Here is a 19,064-nt window from a genome sequence, read left to right on the forward strand (position 1 = left end):
ACTTTACCAAATTATCAGAATTTATTAGGAAAGGAAAACAACTTTCAGCCTGTCCTAATTTTGGAGAGGTGCCTTCCTCCAAGGTTTAATAGGATTTGAATTGGCCAAAGTACTTTTCCTTTAGCTCAAACTAAGGATTCTATTAGAAACATAGAAACTTGTACACCCAAATATAAGAATAATACTCACTTTATCCATTTACTAACATAAATAAGACTCAAACTACATGGAAAAGATATTTGAGACCTCTCTTGGGTGAAATAACCTGGGGGTATGTGCTTACCTAGCTTGATAAAGTTCCTCTTTACAGCTGGATTTAATAAAAGGAAGAGGTTGGTTTATTCACAAGAAGTATTTAATGTCTGCGTTATGACAGAAGATCAATCGTTCAAATTCCCCTACTTCATCTGTGGAAAACACAGTGCTACAAAGAGAGATTTCATTCACTGTGTCTGCAGCTGTCCTAAGACACAGTAGTCAAGCCTAGGGTCAGAATTAAGGTGGAATAATGAAAAATTAAATGTTTTCAGTAGAATTTCCACATAACTCAGAGATGTGTTTGATTTGAAGTCTTGCCTGCACATATTGTATGAGAATGGTGTAAGCACTTAATAATCACTGACAGAAAGCCTTTGGTGAGATGCCACCGTGTCTTATTACAAGTGTGCAGTGGAAAAACTTCCAACAGACTTCTTTCCCTTTGGTTACCTCCAAAATTTACATCAAATTGGTAGAAATCTTCAGCAGAGTGTAAGACAAGGTACTACCTTTCAATTTTCAAACTGGGAGATATCTACTACAACCTAGCTTAGGCTTAACAGAGGCATACTCAGTGCCTGGGGAATTATCCTGCCAGTTTGCCTCTAAAACCAATGCTGCATAGAATTAATACTTGTGATTAATTACATTAGAACTAATGATGACAAACGCCTCCCCCAAAGCTGCGACAAGTAATCTTATTCCTAAATTGACACAAGTCCTTTGCTGAGTTTTGACTGGGGTGAAAGTCTGCCAAATGAGTTTGAAATTTATTGTATATCCAGAACCTGATATTTCAAAAAATCATACACTATCTCACATCCATGTTATAGAAAGAATTAAAAATATACTGACATACAAACCAGTTGATTATGTAAATAGCTCAACTGAAATCACTCTAACATTTTTCCACAGGTGAGGACTTCCAGGCAATTAACTTTTACTCACAAGCTGGACACAAATTCATTATCTAAATGCCTGAAGAGGCCGGTGCATTTCTGCTGTCATTCAAAATTCAGAAAAAAATCCTGAATGTTCTCTTATTTTTCATGCTGTGCTTATGAAAACTCAGACAAGGAAGGACTGGAATCAGGAAGCTATACACAATTAAAGAAATGATGCAGAAGTCATAGCAGAGACTTTTGGAGATAACTAAAAATGGAGGAGAGAGAAAAATTAAGTCAGTGAGAGAAAGGCTGCGGTGATAAAGAGCTGAAACACGGGCTTTACTAGGTTCCCTCTGACTCTCTTAGAATAGCATTCAATAAAAGGGAAGTACTGAAGATGTTTATCAGAACTGTTGCCTCAGTTTAAAAACCATCTATAGTAAGATGTAAATTAGCCGAATTAATGTAAGTCACAACTCACCAATAAGGCAAAAGAACCCATCTGAATTTATGACTGTAAATCCCCACTACCTCCTTCCCTTTTAGCATGCACTGCAGCTCAACAGGCTTTTCTCATATCACACTACTGCCAACATCCTCTACAACAGCTACAAAAATGTCCTTCCACCTTGAAGAAAATTAGCAACTACCTTCTCTGGCCCATACATGTTTACTGAAAGTTTGCTTCTCTTTACTGATTCATTACCACTTAACGAAATACCCTGGGCCTGACTCACTGTAAACAAAGCTAATTACCAAAACAAATCACTACAGAAACAGCATTGCCAACCCTGCATATAGGTTTGGTACAAAAATTGCAGTTCTTCCTGATCAATTTATAGGGCTTTGTTTAGGTGAAGGAAATTACTGACCCTCTAAGGATTTTTTTTATAGCTATGGCTTTAGAAAGCCGGTTTCTCAAGTTCTTCAATTTATTTAAGGCCAAAAGGACAATTAAATACATATGGTCTATAAGAAAAAGAAAAGCAATAAAGAACATATCCATACTAAAATAATTAAACTCTAATTACCTTGTCAATCTGTAAATGTAAAGATAGAAACATTACTATGCAAGAAAGTTTCTAGAGGATTTGTAGGATCAGATCCCATGCCATAAGCTATTCACTATTTTTTAATATTTGGTATTTATTATAAAGATATTCATTCTTTTTTAACAATAACCCATATGAAACGTTAAAATTCTGGCTGATAAAATCTGGTGAATATACAGGATTAAGAAGGTATAAAAATTACTTTTTTTCTCATATTTTGAATAACGCATTTTTATCAAAATATCTACAGCTTTCTTCATTTTGTAAAGATATACTTTTAAATTATAAAACTGATAAGCACTTTTGTGAAGAGCTTGGTTTTTCAAGTTTCTAGATCATATAGGAACAACAGCTCTTTATTTAGAAACAGGTCAGATAAAGTACCTGAAATAGGTATACATGAATATAATTAGGGTCCATATAACATAGCTTTAAGTTCTTCTTAATTAATGTAGATCTCAGAATTCAATTTGTCATGAAAATACAACAATCACACCCAAATTTGAATGTGATTTTTCACTATTTGCTTACGGTTGCCATTTTAGCTTATATCTTGTCATTAATATTGTTTGACTGAACAATATTGTTTGGCCAAATGTTAGAGTTTCAAATTGATGTGCATAAACATAGGAACATATTTAAGAAAAGTTTTCCTGCAGGGTTTAACCAGTTCCACTGTGAATTCCTAAAGGATAATCAAATTCTAAATGTCCCATAAATTCCTAATCTTTAAAATACAGCTAAATTTATTTCTCACATTTCTACATCCATTTTACTATTATTACGTGCATGATAAAAAAGAGAGGTTACTATAAAAGCTTTAATCATCTCTGATGCACAGTGACATTCCTAAAAAATCACAACCATTGTTGTTTAAGGGTTTTTCCTTCCTCAATCTGCATCAAGTACAAACAGGTATTTAATAAGTGAACTCTGTAAGCCTTTTCTCTTTAACAAGAAATTTAGGAAGCCGTCTAAATACCTAGATGAATCCATACACAAAAGTACTTCAACTCGAACTGTATTCAAGAGAAATATTTTGCACTGTTTTGCTGTACAGTCAGAACAAAACCAGAAATGCTCCAGCATCGTGGAGCCTAAAATACTGTGTCAAATCTTCTAATAAAAAGGGCTACCTCTGAATAGAGCTAACATTTTACCATACACATTGCATGGGACACTTCCTCTGCCATGTGAGTTAATAACTTCTTGTGACAGCCTTAGAAAGACTAAAAGAATAGCAGCAAAGAATCCAGTCTCAGAAAGGTTACGAGACATCTGACGCCTTCATTACTGAAGCCATTGAATCTGGGAGGGTGCTTAGTCAAGCCAAATATTTGTTTATTTTAGCATAATTCACTCGTACAAGAAACAGACCCAGAAGTTTGTTTGACTGTTTTCTTATGGGCTTTTAGCAAAAGAGAATTACTGGACTGGATAGATGTCAGCAGGACACTGCAAGTAGCTTTATCTCATTCTCCAGTTAGATGCACCTGCAGGAAAGGCTGGACAGAAAGGTAGGAGTTCGCTCTTGGGGATACCATCAGGAAAGTTGAAGGTAAGGCAAGGTGTATTGGGTTGACCCTGAGTTGATGGACAGTCTTTAAGACCAATTACGCTTCTCACAATTTACATATTTAAACCGCACAGAAAGGCGGGACTCCCCCTTTGGTCGGAGCTCGCTTGCTGGGAGGTGGGGGCAGCTCGGAGCCTCCCGGCCCCGCCGGGCCGGGCCGGGGCCACTGCCCCTTTCCCCCTTTCCCAACACTGCGGCACGGACCCTGGGTGGCTGGGGGGGGACTGTCCCAGAGCTGCAGGCAGCTAAAACCAGCCATGGACTGCTCACAGCTAAACCCATCCAGCGCGGCTTCTGGGGACCGGCGGGTCCCTCTCCTCTCCATGCGGAGCCGGCGGAGTCAACGGGAGCCGGCAGAGCCTCCTGTCTGCAGCCAGCACACTTCGTGCTGAACTGAAGAAGACACCACGCAGCCAGCAGCACAAAGGGAGCGAGGCTTTCCCCACCGTAAAGCCTGAACAAGAACACCCTTCAGCATGGCGGTGTCAGTCAGAGAGAAAGAGAAGTGAGTCCCGTGGGACGGAGCTGGAAATGGCGACGGGAGAAAAGAGGGCGGGGCCGCGATTCTGGCGCGCAGCTTAAAAGAAACCTCCTTGCATGCCGTGGTAAGAAACTGTAATACCACAAACTGTTTGTCTCTTTAATCCATTTGAAGAACATGGGGGGATGGAGTATCTTCGTGTGCCTGTGAAGATTGTGAAGAATGCCTATGCCAGGCTATATAGTAGTAAGAGGCTGCTAGAGACTTGTGGCGAAGAAGAGCCTTTGTGTGCAGGCCAAAAGAACTTATCCTTAAAAAGATGAATAACCCCATGTGATGGCCCATGTTTTGCAGTGTGAAGGAACTGTGAGATTTTTCATGGGAGAGATGTTCTACACACAGCAGATTGTTTGTTTCCGGGCGGATCTGCTGTTGGTGGCAGTTTGGGAACCACGTGCAACTGAAGGAAAAACCCTTTTTTCCCTTAAGCATAAGAGAGAGACTTTTCAAGAACTGGAACACTGACTAACATCCCATGTTCTGTTATCCTTGTGTGAGCTAGGTAAAAGGAGAGAAGTGCTGGGGGTGGGGGGGGGGGGAATTTGCTTTAATTTTGTTTTATTATTGTCTCTTTACTTTTAATTCTATTAGTAATAAAACTCTTTCATTGTACTGCAACTGTTTAAGGTTTGTGCCTGCTTTGCTTTTCTCCTAATTCTTATCTCACAGAAGGAAAATAAGTAAGTAATGAATATTTTGAACCAAAACCACTACATTTAATTGGTGTTTTTCTGCCCGGTTTCGAACTCAACCCGCTTCACAAGGGTTGGCAAGGCACTGTCTCAGGGTTGAAGTGCTACTGGGAACTTCATGCTGCTCCAGAGGGGACTAAGAATTAAGGAGCACTTCTAAAATGTTTGTGCACCAACAGGAGCAGTATGAGAAACACAGGATAAACTGAAATCTTTGGCCATACCATGTCACCTTTATGAGATGGAAAAACCTGAACTTGTCCCTGTTTTAGAGGATTCAGGGAAAAGCTGGCATCACAGTGATCTAACTCTCCAAAGGTATGATCATGAAGATGAGAGTCCAACTTTAAAACAGGACTTTGTCTTGAAAAGTAACTCTCTATAGGGATATACTGCATGTAAACACCAAGGCTTGTTTTAACCTTATAAAAGCATTACTATGAAGAGTTAAATCTGTTTTTTTCCTCTCAGTAATGTTGACCCTTTGATACATACACTTTCTTACCAGGAAACACTAATCTTTGCCAGAGAGGAAATAAGAATTTACTCACAGTAAGACTCCATTTGCCATGCCTAAAATAAAAATACAAAATGCATCATCTTCACCCAGACTTCTAAGAAAAAACCAAAATTAATTGAACTGGGTCTGGAAGTAACTGCATCCTTAATATATTTTATTCCAGACATTCAAGAAAACAAATACCAGTGAGGCCCTTCAGGCTCCCAATCAATGGCATAGAACCAAGGCCTATAGTTGAAAATCTGTTGAATTTTTTCTTTCGTGAGAAAAAAACCCCACTTGATTTCTCTAGTGAGTAAGTCACCATGGACAAATGGATCAATCGCCACTTACAGGAATGCAAGAAAATAATACCCAGCATAGCCATCGCGAGCCTTCATTCAGGCAAAACAGATTAAAGGCAAGACTATTGCGATTAGACTGAAGTTTTTGACTGTAGTTACCTATGTGCTACCACTCTCACTTTGTGAAAAAGAACACTCTAACTCTGCTTCTGGTTTTGATGTTTTCAGATGTTTCTTGAAAGATATGTTTGAAATCTCCATCTTCCTATTAACTGGTTACAGACCACTGTATGGAAAATCCCTTCTGTGGTGTGTGTGGGCAGTTGCTGGAAAACCTTTTAGAAAACATTAGTCTGCTTTTTTTCCACAACAGCCAGACCTGACTTTAATAAACCTTCATCAAAACCTGGAAGATCTTACCAAATTTGGCTGTAAATCCTGTTTCTATACCAGGAAAAAGTTGTCCCTCATTCCACAGCAAAAAAGAATTAAACTAGCCTTTTCAAACAAGCCAGCTGCTTACATCCTTCTAAAGGAAATGATAAATGATTTAAAAAATATTCAAGTGTAATTGAAAACTCTATAGGAATACAACTGAACAAGCTGGTGGGTCACGCATTCATACAAAATATACTTGTTTTTCTCTGACTGATTGTCATGGTTTAACCCCAGCCAGAAACCAAGCTCCACACAGCCACTTGCTCACTCCCCCACTGGCAGGATTGGGGAGAATAGTGGCAGAATAAAAGGTGGAAAACTCATGGGTTGAGATAGAGACAGTTTAATAAGGAAAGAAAAAGCCACACACAAAGGCAGAGCAAAACAAGGAATTCGATCACCATTTCCCATGGGCAGGCAGCTGTTCAGCCACCCGCAGGAGAGCAGGGCCCCATAACATGTGATGGTTACTTGAGAAGACAAATGCCACCACCCCAAACATCCCCCTCTTTTTCTTTCCTCCCCCCACTTTATATACTGAACAACATGCCATATGGTCTGGAATGTCCCTCCCTTTGGTCAGTTTGGGTCACCTGTCCTGGCTGTGTCTCCTCCCAGCCTCCCACACACCCTGAACTTCCTGGCCAGCATGGCAGTAGGAAAAGCAGAAAAGGCCTTGGCTCTGTGTGAGCCCTGCTCAGCAATAACAAAACCTCTCTGTGTTATCAACCCTGTGTTCAGCACAAATCCAAAACACAGCCCCACACCAGCCCCTGTGAAGAACATTAACTCCACCCCAGCTGTAACCAGCAGATTATGCTCTCATTGTCAGCTAACAAATGAACCTGTAAAGAACACACACAGTTGTTGCACTTCTCAAAGCTGTGGTGCTTGAGAATATCTGCAAGTAACCTCATTACAAGTAGAAAATAATGGATTTTTCATTTTGTTACCAGATCCAAAAAGTTGAGAGAGGAAAAAACCTCATATTGCATCAGATTAACAAAAAGATGAAGAATAAAACAAACTTTTTTTACTACAAATCCCTTTTATGTCAAATCCTTCTGAAATATTTGATTTATAAAAAAAATGTTAAAATTAAACAATAAAGTATATGGAAATATTTTTTTTCTGTTTCAGCTGGAATCTTCTGATTTTAGAAGTATATTTCTTAATGCACTAAAAAAACCCAAACAACAAAATGCAACTATTTTTTTTTATTATTATTTTAAAATTTAAGTGCTACCTACTACCAAGAGAGGCCTATGTTTGTCAATGATAACAACCAAAATTAATAAATGGACTGAAACATGTTCTCACTTATTTTTCATGCCAAAATATATCAACAATTATATAGGAACAATCACAACTGTCCTTTCCTGAAGAGGGCATAGAGAAGAACAATCTGTACTGAGAATACTTACAAAGACAGATAGTATTTTTGGTCTTAAATTACAAAACTCTACTGTTAAATGACTACCATGACCTGAGAATATCTGGAGGATAAAAGGTGTCCATTTTCATGATCTTAAGAAAGAAACAAATCTCTTGTCTGACAAAAAGGTAGAAAAAATACACTAACAAGGAAGTAAACTTACCAACAGAGCATATATTCAAAAACATCTTTAAAAGTTTGCAAAGAAAAAGCTCACAGTTCATTTCCCTTACTCTCCATAGTTTAGATATGAGTATTCATCCATGCACCTTTAATGTCAGAATATCAAGCTATGTTTGTCACTGGTGAGCTGTGAAGATGACAGCTAAAAATCAAACACATGGGCCTAAATAGGTATAGAAGTTTCCAGGACAGAAATATTGAAATTTAAGAGAAAAGGGGAAAGACAGTTAGATGCTTAGCAGAACTCTTACCTATCCAAATCACTGACACAAGGAAAATCTGTGTAGCTCACAGCAGCCTCTGCTAAATGACTCTTTTAGTTCTGTTTTTCTCCCACATTAAAATCCCTGTATATTCAAAGCACTGTCACTCACATCAAGTTAGTAAAGTTTCTAGAAATATATTATTTTGATGCCATGAAGATTTTTACCTTTTCTTTTATACCCCTGTTATACCTTTTTTACAACTTCTGTATTCTTAGTGCTTTTTGCCCACATTCTTAAATTTGTCTGTTAAACTGAGAGATTAAACATTTTAGAAGCTTCGTAGTTAGGGATCAGTGTGCCCCAGACCCCAAGGTCCTCTCCAGAACATATTCTGTAAACCAAGATAGAACCATCCAGGGGAAGGTTCCTTGGGGAGGGGGGCTCACTCGAGCCTCTCATTGGGGAATCTTTGATAGATATGCTAATTAGTCAGATCTATAATGTTATACCAGATCTTTTGGTGTGCATTTGGGTGCATTTGACCTGGACGTGGTGCACCTAAGGATCCTTAAAATAAATACCAAGGTAAAAATCCCTTTTCTCCTAACCATGTATGACTCTTGATTTTAAGAGCAGGAAAAGACATCAATTTCACAAAATGAACGCTTGAAAATTATTCTTCCTTTCTGCCAGTTAATATTTTTATGCAGTTTTACCACTTATGTGGACAGAAAAGTGACTAGAAAACTTAGTGGCACATTTATTGTAAGTAGTAAAATATGATAAGAAAAGCTAGGAAATTTTATGCAGATTTACTGGAGTTCATAAGTACTCTCACCATTTAAGCATATATTCACACAGGTGTCAAAAGTGTAAGAGCAGAAATATGTATGCATACATTTACTAACACATGTTATTATTTATTTTATTTTAGTTAGCACAGTGTATTTCAATAGGAATCATGACACTTCAAGGGACTTTGGATCGTGCTTTTTTTTATGCTATGTGCTGGTGAAACAAAATGTCCTTTGAATCTGGCCAAGTGAAACTTGATGAGATTCAACAAAAGGGAAATAAAGAAGCTTTTTCATCTACCTTAATCAGTCATTTTGATATTTGGATGCAACAGATAGCTCCAGACAATGTAGAAGTTTCTTTTAAGTGTGTATGACAACCATGGGAGACAGCATATGAGACATGGATAGTTATTTAGTGCCAATAGCATGAAACCAAGCTAAGCAGATTTCAAATAAGTACATTTCCTAGCAGCTAAGTATAGCTGAATGCAGAATTATCTGTCAAAGGAAACAGTATTTTAACTCAAAATCACTGCAGGCAAACATGATTAACTACAACAACCAAAAGATCTGTTCAGCCCGCAGGTTTTGCTACTTCAATACTTCCTAATCAGTTCTTGCAAATATTCATTTGGCTCACCCCTTAAGAGCATCTCCAAATCTTATTTTAGTCCTTGTAACAGGACTCCATGACCAAAGTTTTGATCATTTTACCATCCATAGAGTAAATGTTCACCATACAAATATTCATTATTTCATGAATAACCACAGGACTGTTATTATTTTTCCTTCTGTTCCCTCCTTCTTGAAAAAAAAAGGAGGGTCACCAATTAGAAAACTGAAACAGTAACATTTGACATAGTACGGTACAAATAGTAGAGCTAATATCTGAAAAAGAGCAGGTTTGCAAATACAGGCCATGTGACATTTGTTCAGTCCCACTGCTTCCTAAGTATTAGCAAATAGAGCTGGTCAGTGAATGCAAACATCTCAGCTTGCAGCCACTTATGGAGCTTTATAATTGTTCCTGCCACCTATTTGCCTTGAGTATATTGAGTATTTGCAGGGCTTTCTGCCATCTCCAAGTGTTATTTGGGTTTTTTTTAAGTATATCCTACAATTCAGAAGTGCATCATCTGGAATTTCAAAATTCTTACCATCGGATGGGCAATTGCATCAAAAAATACAGATGTACTGTTTAGATCCAGAAAATCAGCACACCCATATGAAAACACCTCGGTGAATAAAGGTATCATGAGTGTTTTCCACTCATAGGTTTTCATGACCCAGAAGGCCTCCTACAGTTACCTTGGAAAGTGTAGCCAAAGCCTATGCAATAATATGCCTATTGCATTTTTTTGGTAGGCATTCATCTGCCACAGGATGGAGATTAAGGGAACTATTCATATTGCAATGCTCCTGCAGGAGCTTGTTAATCAGTAGTAACAGTACTATATCATAGTTCTCATGGCCTCCAGATGCCATGTCTTTGCTGCCCATCTCAAAAATTCATAAAAATGGACATGGTGGAAGATCCGTGTCATGTGCCATTGCTCTCCCTCTCCAAAAGAGAGTGAATAAAACTCAGCCATCAGTTTTCATTTAACTGATTTCAGTGAATATTTTGACTTTGGTTGTACTGCTTTCTTCTTTGTGACTTGCTTTTTGATATATGATGTCACTTAAAGTGTAAAGACCCTTTCCCCTTTAGCTTTTATGAAATACATAATTTTAAAATAAAAGCTAAAAGTCCCATTGACTAAAAAGTGTTTTTTAATGTTGTCTAATAGTCTATTTGTTGTGATTTTTCAAGCTTATTTTGCTCATGCAATTTCTCCATTAATATAATCGAGCAAGTTCTTTACCCAATTTTAATATATTTTTTTAAAAATAAGATATAGTCAGTTTTGCACTATAGAAAAAGAAACAAAATAAATTTCATTCTGAATCTTGTTGTAGAGTAAGGCCCTAATTCTTTTTTGGTGACTTCTGTGAACTCTTCTGTTAGAAGACAACCCCACAGATCTCATCTACACAAAATATAGAGATAAAATTTAAAAGACAGAACAGATTTTAAACTTTAAGCAAACCAAAACTAAAAGAAGAAGATTTGGTAATGCTATTAACTTCTCCAGGGTACAGATGTGAACTCTAATTGCTACTCTCTGGAAAACACATCTCTTTTTAAACTTGATTTGCTGGGCAAGGAAGGACATGGATTTTACCCCTTGTACAAAAAAAGTTAAACGTGCATCTTAAATGCTTATACAAAAAAAATACAAACCAGAAATATGGCAATTAGTGACCTGATGTTTGAATAAGCAGTTCAATATGAGGAAGCATTTTTCTTAAAGGTCTGAGGCTAATTACCAGGTTGCAACAATGTGCAATGAAAGAGTTTTTACAGCCACTGTGTATGGCTTCCCAATTAAACCCTGTGTGCAATGTGAGAAAAATCTGATTTTTGTATCTGAAGATACCTAAATAAAAGAATACATTATCTATTAACTAAAAGAAAAATTAGAATTATGATATATTGGGCAGCCTTTTATTTAGGTAATAGTTCCAAAAATTGAGGCAGATTTGACTAGAAGTCTGTCTTTTAATCAGGCTTTTAAAATTGGTGATTATCTAAATGGGCAGTTCCTTAAATGACAGCAAGATTAATCTGCAAATCACACTGGCAGTGCTTATATTTATATGCAAATATGTGCACTTCTAATCGTAAGCTTAAAAACTTGGCCTCTGCCAAAGGACACATCTACATGGAATGGTGCAGCATTTACACCTGGCTCCAAATAATTCATCTGAAGACAAGCTGGGAATTTGTAAACAGTACTCCCTGGTTACAGTGTTCATACCAAAGGGCTGCCTTCCTCTCTCTTAACACAGTGATTTTTTAGTTTTTCTTCTCAACCTCCCTGCTGCGCTCTACTTATACCATTTTGGGAGCAGCCCAATTCCTGCAGGTAAAAACCACACTGTATTATAGGAGAGTTGTTAAAAGAAAAGTCCCTATTCACATAAAACCAGAATATATTCTTTTTAGTATTACATTAAAAAGAAATCTTCAATTATTACTGAAATCACTTCTAATACAAACAGACCAGTAATACTCTCTCAGTAAAATTACGAAATTACATTGGGCCATCGTAGTTCTTCTGTGAAGACGTATTTTTGTCAGTATTTTTATGGTTCCATACATTGTGTCCTTGGCAGATGCTTTTGATTCTCCTCCAAAAGTTCAGCAAGCAAGCAAATTTTCATCAAACAATGAAAATAACTTTGTCAGCAAGCTGTGTTTTACTTTTTCTCACATTTACTTTAAGCCTCTAAAATTATCTTGTTGTGTACCTACAGTATTTTGTCTGTTCTCTTCATCAAAATGTGCCATTTTTATGTGTAAATATTGCAGCAAATATCATCAGGTTTATTGTTTGATTCTGCTACATTTTCTTCTGTTAAAGAGAGTTATATTTGACAGTAAACTAGATGTTGGTTTCTTGTATCAAACTCCTGAATTTGCATTTGATGTACAAGCAAGGACGTATATTAGAAGAAAGTATTTATTATGCTGGAAAATTAGCCATGCTGTAGTGTCTGGTATACTTAAAACAGCATGTAGAACATTTTAGCAGTATGATGGTAAATGCTTGTTTATTAAGAGCCATGTACTGAATAATCAGAGCTGTACCTAAAACTTCAGAGGTTCAGTTTCTCTTTGAGTACGAATTAACTTTAGAGTAACCTGCAGATACTCAGGTAACAGATATTGTAGAAACATGGAACAGTTTAGGTTGGAAGGGACCTTTAAAGGCCATCTAGTCCAATCCCCCTGCAATGATCAGAGACATCTTCAACTAGATCAGGTAGCTCAGAGCCCCAGCCAACCTGACTTTGTTTCCACGGATGGAGAAACCACCACCTCTGTGGGTAAATTGTTACAGTGTTCTACCACCCTCACTGTAATAAATGTCTTCCTTATATCTAATCTAAATTGACTCCCTATTAGTTTAAAACCATTACACTTTGTCTTGTAACAGCTCCTGCTCTTGTATTTTTGCAAATATATCTAACAACCATGTGTACCCCCAGCACAGCAGCACCAACACACAGCATCAACACTACAGCAAACTTGATTTGATTTCTCAACTAAGTTCCTGCAGATGTTTGGAAATTCTCTGTGATTCAATACACATTTTTAAAACATTCATTGTATGCAAATAAGAAAAAATATAAAAATGCTATTCTTCATGGTTCTATTGGTGTTGAAGGAAAGTATGTAGACTTTTGACTATCTAATCTAATCTAATCAAAAAAGTAACTGAAATGACAATTTTTCTTTTTTTGCTATTAAGAATGGCAAAGGGCTCCAATATGTCTTATGTCACCCAATGAAGTCAGTGATGAGTCATCTTCATTTTATTCTAATGTCTGGTTATTAAATGACAAATCTCAAATAACATCTTCCAGCTAAAGTACCAACAAGTCCCGGATACTACCTAAAAAATACATAGAAATAGGACATCATAAACTCAGTTTTGCAGGTTTGCAGACTTAAGAACTGCCTGGATTGAAGGAAGAGCATTAGAAACTAACCTCACTTTTCTTAAAGCCTTATCAGTTCTGGTCTTAACTACAGAAGCACTTGTACCCATCGCTCACCCAGATTTCAGAAGAAATTCTGAAGTCACATTCAAATACTCAAGGAAATATCTCAGAAAAATGTGTCACATATTTAGACAATCTTAACTATTCTGATAGAATTCTTGTTTATTGCTTTAATTTTATCTCTAGTACCAGGCAATAAACTATGTCCTGTTTCTGTTTTATCCCTCAAGACCCAACATGACATTTGAATACAATCTCTTCCTCAAATGTACCAATCAAGCTTATACAGTAACCAAAGCCTTCTACAACAGAAACCACGACAATGAAAAGGAGAAACTTCAAAGAGCTATCGCAAATTCCAATGTCGCATCTTCCAGAGAAGAACAAACTATCAACTCAGAATTAAAGTTCCAACAAATATTTCCTGAAGTCTTGGGTAACACAACTACCAATCCTGTCACTAAGGTAAAAGTCTTCGAGATCTGCATTTAATCCAAAATCCAAAGCGAGTTTTTATTTGGGGGGGGGGGGGGGGGGGGGGGAAAGGATCATAATGGAAAAACTTACAGTAGGAGCAGCCGTAGACTTCAATTCTTAACCCAATTTGGCCCTCTCCATTCCAGTCCAAAGGAACTATCCTTACATAGCGAGCAATAACTGGATGTTGTAAATCATGCCGGACCACGCTGTCAGAGTTTGTATTTCCAGGAAATGCCTAAGGGAAAGAAGGAAAAAAAAAACCAATTCTAGTGTCTATACGGTTGGCATCCAAATAAATACATAGAAAATATATATATAATAAATACCAATCGTGGAATAAAACCCCAAAGAATAAGGACTACTGTTGTAAACTATAGTCATCAAAATACTGAAAGAGATAAAATTCAAGTTGGTCTTTTGTTTACAGTAATAGGAATAGCTATTTACATGCTCAGACACTACTTATTAAAAAAATATATCTTAGAAGAATAATTATTTTGTGGCATGCATAGTAGACCCAGGTGGTCGTAGATGTAAGGAAGATGCACAGGATCCCTTCTTTGGTGGACTCACAAAATTATAACATTAACAGTTACATTCACCTTAATTTTTCTGTGCTGCAGCTATTGATGTACTAAATGATGATGATGGCACTCCTCACTTCACAGATAAGTTAGTAGGAGACATTAATTAGTGTCTTTGAAGTACTTATATATTCAAGTGGTATAAGTGAACAGTTCTCTCTTCTGAGCAAGAGAAGACAAAGGAAAGCGTACACTGAACAACAACAAAAAATCCTACTGAGCAAGCAGCTGCCTGTTTTCTTATCTTCTAGGAATCACAGAACTTCATGGAGGAAATAAAAATTTTGATTCCTTTAAAAATGTATATTTTAGTGAGCATGCAAGGTAATAGTTCATAGTTCAAGAGCAAATTCCATTTGGGAATGGCTTAATTTTATGATGCTTGGCATAATCTTATCAAAACCCCATTAAATGTAGAGGTTTGCTGGTAGCTTTGGTTTGGGCTTATTTGGGTTATTTTTAATCTCCCAGAAATGTTACGGTCAAAGGAAGCTGAATATAGGAAGACATGATATTTTCTACATAATTTAATTAAATGATTGATGAAAACAATTCTCAAAATCAAAATTATTTTCTATAGCTCTCCAAACTTTGTGCCCTGACTTGTGCTTTACCAGTCCTTTGCCAGAAAGAGGGCTGATCTCAGCAGGTACATGGCATTTCAAGGGTTCCTATTGCTATATGAATCAGTAACCTCTGCTGAATGCATAAACATAGTCCATAGAGAATAAGGCAGTCCCAGATTAATAAAGCACATTCCATTCAGTCTCCTGCAGAACAGTATCTTTTAAACACAGCCTTCATTTAAATAAATGGGGAACAGTCATACACACTTTGTGGATAATGCAAATATCAGGCCAAAATCCATTATTGCAAGACTGAAAAATCAATTTAAAGGAGCTTGAAAATTATGCACAATTGCTGTAAAATCTCCTTTTCTGGCCAAAAGATTTAAAGGTATAATTTAGACCCACATCTCTAATAGGATTTTTTAAACAGGGAGTGAATCTCTGGCCAAAACAATAAATAAAATATAGAAATTTACAGTAAGAAGCCTCCTTGCAAAACTATTTTTTTCAGAAAAAAGGTGGAAATACCTATATAAATAAACAATTATTTCAGATTATTAATCTCATTAAATCACTTAAATATTTTTGCCAGGTATCATGTTTTTTTCTTTAACCCAAACTGGCAAAATGATCAAAATGGCTCACTTGTCTGTAAAACACCATCTCATGAGCCCAACTTCAAAATTTTCTGTTCTGTAAATCATTTCTCTTCTTGTCTTGGATACTGACTTCTGTAAGCTGCTTCATATTTCAGTTCACATTGCAATGAAAAGACTGGGAATGTTATTAGCCACAACCACTTTTCTCAAAGGTAGTGCTCCACAAGACAATAACATAATAAGAATTAAGAAAAGTAAGAAAATAAGTCCCAAAATCCTTTCTAAGCAGTGCTTTTGAACATTATGAATGGAGCTTTCAAAAATATTCACCGAGATTTTTGTCGCTCCTTAAGAGCAAACTCTGTTTAGCTGCAAATAATTTTAAAAATTTAACAGGGCAGGTTTACAGGACAGGTATCATATTTTAACAGGCCAACTAATAAAGTTTTAAAATAAATAAATAAATGATCAGTCATTCAGGAGAAGTTACAGCAAAAATTGTTGTGTGATCTTTAAATTTCCCTTTGGCTTTACCAATATGATTCAGCCACCCCACTGTACGTAAGGACACCGTAGAGACACTCAGCATAATTCTCTTTGCATAACTAAAACAGTTTTCTCTCCGGACAAAAGTGAAGGTAAGAGTTTGGGAAATTTGGAAGGAAAGCTATGGAAAATTAAGATTCAGACTCAATTTTTTATCCCATACTTAAAGAACAACTATATTCTAATCAATAATTAAAAATGCTAGAGCTAAATTATAAATTCATATAAGTATTGTAATGAAGTAACATACAGTTTAACAGTAGTGTGTAAGTAAAACTGGCCAAAAATGGTTTTAGTTTTCTGTAATAGGACAGTTTACAACAGTTTTACAGTCGACTGTATGGATAAAGGAAGTACATTACAAAATTTCCTTTTAGGAAAATGCATTTTGCAATGAAGGATTAAAAAGAAATTCTCAGCATTAAAAAATTTATCTCTGAAATAATGAGGCACAGAAATGCCTGAAATGTTATTAAGTGAATAACAGTGCAAGTTCTCCTACTTTAACCAAAGAGTAAAATGGTGAAAGAATGGTGATTAGATCCTAAACCAAGTAAACAAAAAGATGTTTGTAATCTCTCAGCTCTCTGTGAAGCAGAGAAAAGCCCTGTACTTCACTGAAAAATATCATCACATATATACCAGAGAACTTAATTTAATTAAGAGGAAAATTAATTCTTCACCTGAATTAATTCAGGTGAAAAATTCTCTATCCAAATTAATGATCTATTCAGAGAGAAGTACTAAAATTACTTCAGTGGAGGCTCTTTCTAGGATGATGTGAAAATAGAGCAATGCATGGAATAGGAGAATATTTCTTTTCCTCTAAGAGGAACTACTAAATTTTTTCATAACTTTTTAAAATTACTAGTGCTTTTTTTTCACTACTTTAATTTTATACTTACTGTTATACTCTTGATAATTATATTTTGCTTTTTTAGCAAAGGAAGGAATAATTTATGTCTCTGAATTTCTGAAAAAGCTTCTCTGCTTCTAGCTTTATTTTGACACTGAAATATAAAAACACTACAGAGTCTGTGTTCCATGGTACTATAGCTCTATACATGGCAGAAATAGGAAACAGAAGTACCATATTATAGAATACAGAAACATCCACAGGCAGCCAGAATATGTCTTTAGGAAATATAACTGGATTTTTCTTTGGGACTCCAAGGTGAGTTAAGCATGAAGGTGACTAAATCTTAAAAATTTTATTTTATAGAAAATCCCCCAAAATAAATAATCCAAAATCCCCCGAAATCCAAACCAAATAATTTTTTCAAAAACTCAAAAACTAGAATGATTACAAAAACAAGATGTTGACAGCTTTGGTTATGGCTGCCAGCCTGCAAAGCAAAGAAAATCTAGAAACTGTTTTCCACTTGAGTTCTCAAGACCCTGCACCATCAAAAAGCAGATCAGAGCTGGCTGGGTGCTGGAAGGTCTTGGCCAGCAGTGCAGCGGGATGGTGTTTGGCACTGCAGGGCAGTTCAAATCCAGAGGCCCTAGAAAAATTCACATCACGTACTGGTTCTGCACAAGCTGACTGAAATCCACAGCGGATTTCAGAGAAGACAAGATGTTCCAAAAATGTGTTTCTGCTTTACCACATGAACATTGAAGAAAAAAAGGCAAAACCTGAACTTCATCAATTCCTCCTTGCTGGAGAAACATTTCTTTGCTCAGTACCTATGAAAACACACCCCAACTGTGTCATACAAACTCACACAAGAATAAGAGGATTGGGTAAAGGAGAATGTTAAGAGATTAACTTCAAGGAGAAGGGGGAAAAAAAAGAGATAAAAAGAAACATGACAGAAAAACAGGTTGCAGAAGGAAAGAATAATAGCAAACAAAGAGAAAAAATTTAATGCATCAGAAAGCAACAGATGTCGGTTATCTCCATTTCAGCTCAGTTTTGACATGTTGCTTTAATTTCATGTGGTGCCATTGTGTGGAGTAAAAACAGGCGATAGGAAGCAGTAATCTTCTATTCAAAGGAGTATTTCTTCATTCTCTCCAATGAACAGTGCAATCAGTAACACTACAGTTTCCCTAAAAACAAACATGTTCAGAGCTAAACAACATTTCTACAGCATCCTGCATAATCACCTCACACAGAAATGCATCTGAATGAAAGAAAAGTATTTGAATGTAATTAAAAGCAACAGCAGGTATTTCCCTTATCACAAATGATGAAATCCTCAAATGATTCAGCACGTATTGGATCTCATCTTTGGAATTTGTGGTTATAGAAGGACCAGAACTCCTATGAGCTCAGGATTAACAAGTGGATCAACTAAACATTATAATGCTGATGATGCTGTGTTCATATGAACTTGATTCTGAGTGCTAGCAGTAAATTCTAATTTCAGTGGTTTTCCACATAATTCCCTCAGCCACATTTCTCTGTTTTATATATATTTGTGTGTGCATACATATATATATAAACAATCCCCTATGTTATGTGTGAAGTACTCAAAAATTTTTGGAAAACTACTCACATACTCAAAGTAAGGAACATCTACTAGCAGGCTTTCACTAAAACTGAGTACACTCTTTTGTTCTATGCTCAAAACGTGTCCTAGCACTTTTTAATCAGATCCATCTTTTTGTTCACCTTACACCCTTATATTCTCTACTGATTCCTAGGAAGTTTACTTACAGGTTCAAATTCTGTCTTTGCATGCTGAAAACATATTCTAACCATGTGTGCATCATAATTCAATGAATAATATCATGGAATCATCATTACATGCAAAGACTAAAGCCAAAAGCTTATTTACTGCCTTTTACCCTTTCACAT

At 36.4% G+C, this 19,064-nt stretch overlaps 1 protein-coding gene across 1 annotated transcript in view; it reads right to left on the reverse strand.

Annotated features, from left to right (window-relative positions):
• Window positions 1-19,064, reverse strand: part of CNTNAP2 (contactin associated protein 2) — a gene marked incomplete at its 5' end in the record, with an annotated part of 1,036,243 nt that overhangs the window by 559,750 nt on the left and 457,429 nt on the right. Inside the window, one exon of the mRNA XM_082287522.1 lies at window positions 14,048-14,195. Coding sequence (XP_082143648.1) covers window positions 14,048-14,195 — 148 coding nt within the window. The remainder of the gene's footprint in view (window positions 1-14,047; window positions 14,196-19,064) is intronic.

Source organism: Coloeus monedula (genome assembly GCF_965178545.1).
Source record: "Coloeus monedula genome assembly, chromosome: 1".
NCBI lineage: Eukaryota > Metazoa > Chordata > Aves > Passeriformes > Corvidae > Coloeus > Coloeus monedula.